At 41.2% G+C, this 12,084-nt stretch overlaps 3 protein-coding genes across 3 annotated transcripts; 2 read left to right on the forward strand and 1 right to left on the reverse strand.

Moving 5' to 3' along the window:
* LOC6583475 (gustatory receptor for sugar taste 64f) lies at nucleotides 1-2,724 on the forward strand. Its single transcript, XM_002009107.3, has 7 exons — nucleotides 1-167; nucleotides 224-297; nucleotides 424-876; nucleotides 936-1,207; nucleotides 1,265-1,419; nucleotides 2,272-2,524; nucleotides 2,590-2,724. The coding sequence occupies exons 1-7, from the start codon at nucleotides 1-3 to the stop codon at nucleotides 2,680-2,682; spliced, it is 1,467 nt and encodes a 488-aa protein (XP_002009143.2). The 3' UTR covers nucleotides 2,683-2,724.
* On the reverse strand, nucleotides 2,722-5,588 carry LOC6583476 (protein prune homolog 2). Its single transcript, XM_002009108.4, has 4 exons — nucleotides 5,413-5,588; nucleotides 4,131-5,354; nucleotides 3,930-4,040; nucleotides 2,722-3,869 (listed from the first exon to the last, which is right to left on the reverse strand). Exons 1-4 carry the CDS (start codon nucleotides 5,415-5,417, stop codon nucleotides 3,749-3,751), a joined length of 1,461 nt encoding a protein of 486 aa, XP_002009144.1. The 5' UTR covers nucleotides 5,418-5,588; the 3' UTR covers nucleotides 2,722-3,748.
* Nucleotides 5,589-5,886: 298 nt separating this feature from the next.
* LOC6583477 (microspherule protein 1) lies at nucleotides 5,887-7,959 on the forward strand. Its single transcript, XM_002009109.4, has 3 exons — nucleotides 5,887-6,241; nucleotides 6,299-7,046; nucleotides 7,108-7,959. The coding sequence occupies exons 1-3, from the start codon at nucleotides 5,979-5,981 to the stop codon at nucleotides 7,837-7,839; spliced, it is 1,743 nt and encodes a 580-aa protein (XP_002009145.2). The 5' UTR covers nucleotides 5,887-5,978; the 3' UTR covers nucleotides 7,840-7,959.
* Nucleotides 7,960-12,084: the final 4,125 nt, after the last annotated feature.

The raw sequence follows: 12,084 nt of genomic DNA on the forward strand, positions 1-12,084 counted from the left end.
ATGATAGGTCACGCGCCGAATAAATTGACTTGCCAGTGCAGAGCCCATTTGTCTTTTGGCTGCGGCCCCAACATGAGGTTCCTGCCCAAGCTGGAGCGTAAGTTTCGACGCTGGAAAAAGCTAAAGAAGCCACCATTATTGCGTAAGCTGGATACACTCTTCAAAAGGTACTTGAAGGCGGTACAGATAAACATAGATAGACTAAGCTTTAAATATTATTTAGTGCGCATAAAGGACATCGTCCAGAGGACAGTGCCAAGCGGGTGCAAAAGGGAAATGGCAAGGATGTCAAAAATGGTATAATATAGTATATACAGACATCAAATATCGATACAACCTGCATTGAGCCGAAACTGTTCGACCAGGGCAGATTTCACTGTTTTTTTGTTTAATATTATTATTACTATTTTGTTTAATATTCAGAGCTGAGCTACAAATCACGTGAACAATTTATGTACAACGGCAGTTTCCATGAGGCAGTTGGCTCGGTCCTGCTGACCGCCCAGTGCTTTGCCATGATGCCGGTGCGAGGAGTCACGGCCAAGCATCCGAGCAGCTTGAGGTTCTCGTGGCGCTACGTGCGCACCTGCTGCTGCCTGTTGTTCATGGCGTCCATGCTGATCAATCTTAGCTTGACCATTTACAAAGTGCTGCATGGCTCGATAACATTCAACTCGATCCGACCCTTGATCTTCAAGAGCTGCATTTTCTTGGTGTGCGGCAAAGCTCTTAGCTTGGCGCGGCAGTGGCCCGAGCTGATGATGAAGTGGTACCAGATCGAAAAGGATCTACCACAGTATCAGACGCAGTTCGAGAAGAGGCGCATGGCTCAGACCATCAGAATGGTCATGCTCGTGGGAATGATGTTGTCCTTTGGTAGGATTATAACTTGAATCCAATTGAAAGTGAATAGCTTATTTTGATTGGTTCTTCAGCGGAACATTTGCTGAGCATTGTCTCGGCCATTAATTATGCTGAGTTTTGCAGTCGCACGGATGATCCCATACGGAACTTCTTCGAGCTGACCAACGATGAGATCTTTTATGCTCTGAACTACTCCGCACCGCTTGCCCTGTGGGGCAAGCTACAAAACGTTTACTCGACCTTCATATGGAACTATATGGATATACTGGTTATGATAGTGAGCATCGGCTTGGCGTCCAAATTTCGCCAACTCAATGATAATTTGCTTAGGTTCAAGGGCCTCGTAAGTTTCTTTTATTTCCTTTTCTTATTTAGTTCACATTTAGTTCTATTCTTTCAGCATATGGCTGCGGCTTACTGGTCTGAGCGGCGTATACAATATCGGAATATATGCACGCTATGCAGCACCATGGATGACGCCATATCCTTTATCACTATAATATCCTTTTCCAACAATCTGTACTTCATATGTGTCCAACTACTGCGGAGTCTCAAGTACGTACATGCATCTAAGATATTCTCAGGGAAGATATTTAATGTTTAAAATATGAAGTATGCAACTCCAAACTGACTCCTATATGTATAGGATTATGTATATTTCAAGTATTAGCCAGAAACTTTTTTCTTAGTTTAGTATATGTATATATACTTTTACTATCTTCTGCACGTTTATATAATCTTCCGACCGTTTCAGTTTTAGTATTGTTACCAAGTAAGAATGTTGCCGTCGAACGCTACCAGAATAATCACGGTCAAAACGACGTCAGCTCCGTTTTCCGATTTGCAACGTCGGCAATTGGAATATTATATATGTATATACTATATGTATAAAAGTTCTTGGCAAATCGATAGAGGAAGACAATATTAATTGAGCCATTTAACTTTGAGTTTCTTCCTGTAAAACTATATAAAATTCTCTTTAACCCAGCCTTATATAGTGCCTACAGGGGTGTATACATTCCAAATTTCAGTTCTCTACAACTTCAACTAATATGATTTGTGACACACCGGAAAGTATGTTTTCCACGCTCCTACTGACATCCACTGCCTTGTTACGACATCAGACGGCGGCACTTATGAATATACTTATATATATTTTTTCAAGATTCCTCGCTAACGGCGAGTTGGTTCACGTTCATATAGACTCATACAGAGTCAAGAGCCCAACCTTTAATAATTTCGGATACAAAAATTTTCTTTTGGCTTTGTATAAATATAGCGATTAAAACAAAATTTAATGACTTGTTAACCCAATGCTTCAAAGTCTTCGGATCACAGCACCTCATATTTTGGAGATATTTTTTACTTTCTGTTCTTCTATACTCTATGTCTCTCATTAATCCGCAGCACCATGCCCTCGGTAGCTCATACGGTGTACTTTTACTTCTCGCTCTTCTTTCTGATTGGACGCACCTTGGCTGTCTCTTTATATGCGGCCAGCGTGCATGACGAGTCGCGTCGTCCGCTGCGGTATTTGCGCTGCGTGCCAAAGGAGTCCTGGTGTCCGGAAGCCATGCGATTCGCCGAAGAAATTACGAGTGACATGGTGGCCCTGAGTGGGATGAAGTTCTTCAATTTGACACGTAAACTGGTGCTGAGTGTTAGTATCTGACGCAGATCAGGAAGAAGTCTGATTCGAGTTGATATTGATATGTTCTTCATCAGGTGGCTGGCACCATCGTCACATATGAGTTGGTGCTGATTCAGTTCCACGAGGATCAGGATCTGTGGACTTGCGACCAGAGCACCTATTCGTAGAAACTTAACAGAAGCTCGCATAATAAATCCATTGGAAAATTGTGTTTTGCACTTTTATTATCGTTTAAGCAATAAGGAAACCAACAAAAGATCGCTCCTTAATATCAATCGGTTACATGCTTAACTAATTACACAACTACGTTCTTATGCTCATGTACGTGTATGTGAGATTGTAGATTGTTAAATATCAAATATTCTTTTTGTTTTCCTTTTAATACAATGGTCACTAGTTCACTTACGGTCTAATCTTCTAATGTGTGGGCTAGGGGGCGAGTAGTGACTGGCATGGGATCTGCTTTCTGCATTCGGGATCGGTGTTTTTGGTGCTTTTGGTTGATAACGATTTCGGTGTACAATGCCATCGATGCAAAAGCTTCACACACAAAATTCAGCTAAACAATTTCAATTAGAAACTCGCTTAATATTAAATTCCGTTGAGTTTGGGCTCATTACATTCGTAATAATTCATAATAGTATTTTGCTACGACAAAGAAGGTAACATGTACGGAAGTCTGGTGGTTTTTAGTTGCTTATTTGCATGTTAACATTGTTTAAAAAACCAGGCCTTAGGTATGTATGTATATGTATTGTGGATTGTACGATTGATTATGTTTATATGTATAAATATAAGGAACTAAAGCGGAAGCTACATGATTATTAATAAGTATGCATTAGTGATTGCGCTTGTGTAAGTGTATGTGTGTATGTATATATTGTTGTGGAGTTTAGTCCTATTTCCTACTTATGTGAGTTTACTGCTGCTGGTAAAAGCAATCAAAAACTTGTTCGATGTTTGTTGAACGCCGCGTATTAAATTACATAGCACATAGCGAGTTAGAGTACATGGGTTGAGAAAGCAAAATCAAAAGTATCACATAGATTGAGATCTTAAATTAAAGCATAGCAAGAGATTAAATAAATACGAGACTGAGAGCAAATATTATATCAAATAGGTCTAACAAGGAATGCGAAAACACAAATGCGAGCGGGTGTAAATGTTGCGTTGCGAGTGAATCAAGTCTGAGCTAGCAGTTATTCAATAATTTGAGTGGTTCGAGTGTGCAGCTCAATGTCGCTTGGCATCGTATTGCTTAACCTTCTCGGGGATGGCTGCCTTTTCCACAGCCACGTGCAGGCCCAGTTCCTCCAGAGACTTAACATAAATGAGCTTACGCCAAAACTTTGTGCTGTTGCGAAAAAATCAACAATTTATAGTAAGTGATAATCTAGCTAAAAGGTTTACATACCTGACAAATGGCCGAGCCATCCATACCAAAGACTTTATCCAAAAAGTGGGATGCACCAAATACATGTGCTTCAGACTCTTGCGCAGGCGGCGATCGAGCAGTTGATAGCAACTACAAAATAATAATAATAATAAAATAAAAAATAAAATAAAATAATAAAATTCAAATATTATTCAAATGAAAACTATTTTGAGAACTCACCGTTTGAGCCATGGAAACGGCGGCACATTACGTCTACTGGATCCGCCGTGCAGATAGATGAGCACATAGTCATCCGTGACTAGCTGTTCCAGCGTCTTCACTACATACAAAAAAAGATTGTCCATGACGTAGCTATAGTCGGCACGGGATCTGTCCGGCAAATGGCAGGCGCAGAATATAACGATAGCATTCTGACCGCCAGCCTTCAAGTAACCACCATGGGATAGCACACGCTTGTAAGGTTCAATGACGCGCATGTCGATCTCTCGGGTGCGTCCATCTGGCAGCGTGATCTTCTGCCAATTGCGGGAGTCGCGACGCTCCTCATCAGCCGTATATTGCGGCAACTCTGAAGCAGTTGCACCCGTATCTGCTGAGGCTGCCACTCCGGCGGGGGCATGTGGCGTGGGCGTGGTTGCCATGCCAAACTCATCCAGGTCGTCATCGTTGTCGGGCAGCAGCTCGGGGCCTTCGCAGTCGTCATCATCGTCGTCCTCACCATCCAGGCCATCGATCAGCGAACTGGATGGACTCAGGGAGGCCAAATTGTGCTCTATGTCTTCGTCATCGTCAAAACTGTGATTTGATATGGAGTCCAAGCTGGAAATATCCTCACCGCCAGCTGCGGCCGAGCGTTTTGCTCTTCGCGACGCTTTGTTATTCGCATTGGGCAGCAACGAAACCGATTGAAAATTTGACTCAACAGCAGCCAAATACTGCGACACATCGACATCTGACTCACTGCTCAGCAGGTCTGGGCTATTTGCCCGCAGCAGACTGACTTTCGCGTCTTGAGGCTTGACCCGCATGTTGTTTTGTTGATTCAACGTATTTCGTACAGCTTCCGTTGTGGTCTGCTCGGTGCGAGGCACTACATCGGGAAAATTCTTGCACTTGCCTTGAAAAGGCTCCGAGTCAGAGTCAGTGTTAGTAGGCGACATAAGCGGGTGACTGTTCGCCAGTGTCAGCGTGCGTTCTGTTATTTGTCGTTGTGGCATCGTTTCGACTGGCAGCAGCAACTCTGGCCGTATTATTCGGTTGTCTAACATTGACGTATTTTTGTTTTCGTTATTCTCCCGCTCGACTTCGATATTCGATTTGTTTGGCATCGTAGCATTGGCACGCTCATCGGCCAACGGCGACACTCCCGTGGAGTCCGTAGGCGTCTCCGAGATGTCCATTTTGCTCTCGGATTGTGATGATTCCGACTCCGCGTAGTGACAACTACAAGCACAATCGATTAGTCATCCCATTCGTCGTTGTAATTGCAATGCGCGCTTACCTCATTGTATTGTAGCGCTTGGTAAAGCTTTTGCGAATTGTTAGCAATACTGAAATGCTTTAATGCACTTAATAATGCAGCGCATTTTTAAGGATAGACATCACATTATTATCTTATTATCAAGTTTCACATCACTACTTTGTTAGCAAACTTAGGGCTGCAGTACAAACATTGAATATATCGGGCACACTTTTTACTTTCGTGACGACACATATCGATAGTATTGCAGCAATTAACAGAGATGCGATGTTACCAAATTGAACTCGTTTATTAAATTAAATTTTAAATTATTATATAAATAAATATTTGACCATACATTTGTCTGATATACTTACTCCAAATGCACACGATTTTTTACCTAATATGAATAATATACGAGTTTCATTAACTGAGGAGTACCTATGTTAAAAACAACTTTATAATGTTATGTGGTGCTGCCACTATGCAGAATATCGTGATACGATGGCTGTGACTTATCGAATAGTTGGTATATATCGATTTGTCACAGCATTACTTGTGCATTGTGCGTCGCAAACGAAAAACAAAAAATATTGCTCAAAATAGCTATGGAAAACACGCAATTACCCATAACAATATCCAACACTGCAACGTCTACTAGTGTAAATACAACAATGGCGCCTGCGGTTGCTTCCCATGCAATTGACGTCCCTGCCACTGTCAGTGTGTCATCGACATCTGTCAACACTTGCGCAGCCCCAGCACCAACAACAACAGTGTCGACAACAACAACAGCAACGCATTTGAGTAAAACTCCAATTCACAATTTGCCGATAGAGTTGCTACAAAACGACGCAGCAAAGCGTCGAAGGTGAGTTTGACATTTTAAGCTAACTGTAAACTGTCACTAACTTCAATTTCTTGTTAGCTCCTCACGCACTATAAAACGTAAACGTTTTGACGACGAAATTGTAGAATACAATCTTACAATACCAACGAACCGTAGCGCTGCCGATGCGAACCGCTCAAATCGACCACGGACAACATCTCAGAATTATTCTGGAATTGTTACGACACCAACGTTGCAGCAATCACCCGGCCCAATTGCAGTTGCTACTGCCGCTGCACCTGAAGCGACTCACACACCTGGCGCTACAGTGGACACTGTACCCGGTGCCCCGAGCATAGTGACTTCTTCAACGCCTGCGACACTTTCAACGCCAGCCGCGTCCACCTTGCCGTTGCCAACAATTCATAATCCTGTGCAGCAACCGCAATCGAAGGCGAAGCCTGCGATGGATCGTGCAGTAGCTCCTGAACGTCGTCCACGTCCATCTCGTCCAGCGAGCAACAAAAAGCCCCGTCGCAATGCTCGCCCTCTTGCACAATTGGCCATCAAGGATTTGGGCCGCTGGAAGCCAATCGATGACCTAGCCCTTGTTATTGGTATACAGCAAACCAACGACCTCCGCATGATACATCGGGGCGTCAAATTCTCCTGTAAATTTACTCTGCAAGAGTTGCAGCAGCGCTGGTACGCCCTGCTGTATGAGCCATCCGTATCACGGATTGCCGTGTCGGCCATGCGTAATCTGCATCCCGAGATGGTGGAGTCTGTACAGCGGAAGGCGCTGTACAGCGTGCAGGAGGAGGACCTTCTAGGCACTATAAAGAGCGTAAGTAGTTAGCTCTCATTTTGCATTTGATGAGACTAATCCAATATTATTTCTCAATTAGTCGGAGACCCCGAAGCTGGAGCAGTTTCAGGAGCTGCTGGACAAGAATCCCTCCACATTCTATTGCGCACGCACTGCTAAATCCCTGCACAATCACTGGCTGCTGCTCAAGCAATATTGCCTGCTTCCGGATCAATCGATAAAGCCAGTGCAGGGTACCGATCAACCGCTCAGCTTTTCAGATGCTGAGGATCAGTTGTTCGATCAAGACCTGCAGGAGCCGCGTGATGAGGCATTGGAAATTGAACTGACTCTGGCCGATCGGCGCAACAAACGCGACATCCGTCTGCTAGAGAATGAGCTCTCGCGCTGGGGCGTGCTGGTTGACTCAGTGCTCGGACCCACGGCAGCCAGTGAGTTCGATAACCAAACGCTTGCCTGCTTATGCGGACGTCTTGTGCGTTATTTGATGCGCTCTAAGGAGATAACATTCGGTCGCGAGGCCAAGGAATGTGGCGTAGATGTGGATCTTTCCCTGGAGGGGCCCGCTGCAAAGATTTCGCGGCGCCAAGGCACCATCAAAATGCGCAGCAACGGCGACTTCTTCATAGCCAACGAGGGCAAGCGCGCCATCTTCATCGATGGTACACCTTTGCTGAATGGTAACAAGACGCGATTGGCACACAACTGTACTGTGGAAATTTCGGGACTGCGCTTCACATTTCTGGTTAACTATGAGCTGATCAACGCCATACGACAGGAAAGCGCCAAAACTTCGAATCCTTTAAATTAAGTCTAGCCTAGTACATAGTTTTAGCAGTCGCAACTGTCCCTGTGAAGGTCGTTGTAATGAATTTCTATTTCTTAGCCGTCAAAAAGAAACAAGTTCTGAAAATATACGACATCAACAATAGCATAAACGAGTACTTAACGCCCACTTGACGTGCAAAGTCAATGAGCTTACGCCTTCAATCGAACGAAAGCGAGCAACAAGTTTGCAAACGATACCAGAAAGAATATTGTTTGACAGCTTTGCTATACGATTTCTACTTGTGCAGATTTTGAATTATGCATATTTGTCTTTCTGGACTTGCTATAGTTACTACAGTTCTAGTTTTTTACTAATATCAGGTTTGTATTAAACCAATATTAGAAGAGTAGACAGCAGGCATCAAATATACTTATGCCCTGCACATGTCGAGGGCGGATCAAATAGGCGGTAAACCTCGCTGCTTAGTACCTGTTTGACTCTACATTCCGAGTACATTTATTAATAAGAAAATGTTGAGATTGTGCTAAAATTCTGTAATCTATCTATAGAAATGGATTTTTGACTGTTACCAAGTTTCATTTTTTAAAATTGCACATCTTACTAGAATCTACTAACTTCCTGGTTATTTTACCTCTTTGACACAAATTAGAACAGGATCTGGTTCAGGGGCTTGTCGTTCTGTGAAGCCCACGCGATTGAAGCGATTTGAGTTCAGACCTCCTACGCGAGGCGGGGGCCAGAAACAGCGACAAATTGAGTTCTTGGGGCGCTATGTCATGTGGCTAATTTGCGACCAAGTCGTAAGCAGCTATTAATTACAGCATAGCTTTTGAAAGTATCTACCAAAAAGCATTCTATTCGAATCAGTCGGCATAAACAAAATAACAAACAGACAAAAAGAAACAAATCTGCGCTTTTGGGAATTTCTGATTAAAACTGAGACACGCGATTGTCTAAATTATTTCCCATATGTAATTAGAAAGACAAATTTGAATAAAGTATTTTGTCAAATTACACAATTGTACTTGCTAAAATATGTATTTTAATGTTCTCTAAGCAATTCTCATTGTTATATAAAAAAAAAAAAAAAATGAAGCACGTAGTAATATATTTTAGATATAGCCTTGTATAGAAGTCAGTAACATTTTAGTTTTGTCAAAATATGTAAAAGAGATACAATTTAAATGAGGGAGTATTAATAATCTCGTTGGGATTATACGAATTGGAGATACCGCTTCATGATTTACTAAAAACCGACTATTGATGATTTGTTTATCGGAGGAAGCAACATCTAGACTCAGGAACAGATAGGCGGAATCGATTAGGCAAAAGCCTCAACATCTACTTGATATGCAACAGACTATGCATTCAATTTTTTCAGAAAAAATACTACACTTAATTCCTATTGTCAATAAGGTCAGACTTTAAGGAATATAAACAATATTGAATTCACGCTGAATTTGTCTGTAGAATTTACAGCTTGATAATATATATTATATATATCATTTATATGATTTAAGTTAAGTGCTCCCACACTCGACTACTAATGATTAGGCACGCTGAGTTGGGTCTTCGTGTTCAATCAAGTAATATATTTTTTATAAACTCTAAACTCTCTCTCGTCCGAATATGTAATACTGGTTGAGCTCTTCCCTTGAATGTCTGACTGGACTCTCCAGCCTCCATAGATATTCGAGAGTCTTAACTTTTATCTTTAACCGGCAATTCTAAGACAATATATCTTTATAGATCGCTGTTCCACTTAGTTTCAAGCCGATAATCCATCTATAATGTATAAGATATAGAGATCTCGACTTAGTTTTGTAGGCGCTCAAATTCATTCAATTTATTTAAAACAATTTTGTATAGAAGCAGTCCCTTATATATTAAAATTTATCAATAATACATGCAGATGCCTAAGCGATCGTTCTCGCTTCCATCTACGTGATACACATCCTCTGATTAAATTCCCCCCTGTTAAGAGTACTCGATATATAGTCAAGCTGTGCGACTAATGGCTTCAAATTTGCGTTTCTCGCTGTTGACGATCGGCAACTGCAGCAGACCTTGGCGGACCCGTTTGAGGCGCCTGCCAAAACATAATTAATTAATGTGTGGCTGACAACACCTGTAACATAATATAGAAATTAGCCGAAACAAAGCGAACCTGTGGAGAAAGTTCGATGACTTACGGCAGCTGCGACGACCTTTCTTCGTCACTGCCTCCTCCGTCGCCTCTTTCTCTGGGCGTTCTTTTAAGCCCGCGTTGTTGACACTATAAACTAATAAGCTGTCGGCCATGCTAAGCGGCATTGGAGACGCAGTCGCAGGTGTAACAGACGTGGCTCGAGTCGAGGGTCTGGCGTGGTCTGGGGTCTGGTCTGGGGCTTTAATCTGTGGGCCATACGTCGCTGGGCACGGTGCAGGCATATTAAAATATAATTAATTGTTGTCACTGTCTATAAAAAGTCAATTTGTTTTCGATAGATCGAATTTGTAGCTGTGGAATTTCGCTACGCTTCTTCTTCATCTGCTTTGCAGATCTTCTGCCTTGGCTCAACAACAATTCGAACGTTGATTTGTGTGCATTTTTTGTGGCCAGAATCATCTGCTGCTTTCTTTTTGGCCAACTTAGCTGATGATGCGAGAGCCAACTAATGAAGTTTGGCTTTGTCTTCATTCTCGTATTGTTGTTGTTGTTGTTGGTGTTTTCGTTAGCGTTTCTGAAGTTTTGTTATTACATATTATATCTTCGCCAGCCTTTGTGCAGTTCAGCGAACTTTTGTTGTTGTTGTTTGTTGTTCGAAATGCTACGATGTTTCGCTGATGTCGCAACTGCTAAAATTAGTCTGAATTCTCAAAATTATTTTTCTTTTATGCTGTTTTCTTTTTTTTTTCTATTAGCGTAGGTCATGCTGTTATTTTATCTTATTTTTGTCCATTTCTTGCAGATTTCTTTCAGCTGTCAGTGTTCTGGGCCAGCTCAGTTTTGCATCCAAATGTGGAGCGATGGCGATTTTTTAATGCTCGCCGTGTTATTGCTATTTCTCTCTTATGTGTGGGTGCTGGAGCTTTCGGCTCTTTGTCTTTAATTCTTTGGGGCCACAACTTTCACAAGCCCAGCTCAATGGATTAACTGCATGAGGTCATATCAATGCCCTGGATTTGATTTAGCCTGTCTGCGCCTCTCAGTCGATATAACTGGATGAATAATATCTCATGCGCCCAACCACGCCGCTTATATAAAAAGAAAACAAAACTGTCAAAGTCAGATCGCGTGAACAGTTCGTGACTTTGCAGTAATAATAGCGAAAAATGTATATGTGAATAATATAAATAAAAATAAAAATAAAGCAAACACAATAGAAAACTTACTAGAAAATCAAGCTGAATTTCAAATGCTCTTTGCAAGTTATATGAATCTCTGTAATGATGAATGATGAATTATGAAGTTACTGAGGATAGATCGAATAAACGATTTACTTTTAACTGATTGATTATCAACGTATAGGGATTAGGAAGCTATTATTTGAACAAATCTTTGTGAACGTTAAAAGATGATGAAAAGAAAAACGTTTAACTTTAATTTGAAGTGTAAATTCTATATAATTCTTATTATTCATCATCATTATTTTAAAATAGATGCTAATTTTTCAAAAGGTTTTCAATAAAAATATGTATAAATATAATATAATAATGCACAAAAGACATTCCTTGAACAATTCTTTAAACGTATTTTAGGAAGCAATGCAAAATAATCTCCATTAGGATTAAGATTGAAGACATGAAAATTAATCGTTTTACCAAAAAACACTATTAATTGTTGGATCGAATGTGTCCCCACCTATTATTTTTAATCTTAATCCAAATAATATATTCGTAAGTAGTTTTTTTCCACAAATTAGTCCAAGCGATTATCTTTAGTTCATCAAAAACTGTTAACGATTGCTAAACTATGGTTCTTTGCACCCAGTTTATCTTTGACTAATTCAAACTGAGATCGCTTGCATTAATAATTTGTTTATCTTTCTCCCACTTCTGTTATATTTCGATTATGTCTAAAAACACTCTGAATTAATTAAGTCCCAAGCTCCGTTACAAATTGGCCATATACAATCGGCCAGTGTATTGATTGCCTTTTTCTAAATAGATTACAAATTGACACTGAACGATTTGCCGAGTCGATATGCGAAATTCAACTCCTCCTCCTCCTCCTCCTCCTGTCCATCATCTTCGTCATCCGAATGGAAACGTTGTCATTCCAAT

This window comes from Drosophila mojavensis, unplaced genomic scaffold (genome assembly GCF_018153725.1).
Source record: "Drosophila mojavensis isolate 15081-1352.22 unplaced genomic scaffold, ASM1815372v1 contig_74, whole genome shotgun sequence".
Lineage (NCBI taxonomy): Eukaryota > Metazoa > Arthropoda > Insecta > Diptera > Drosophilidae > Drosophila > Drosophila mojavensis.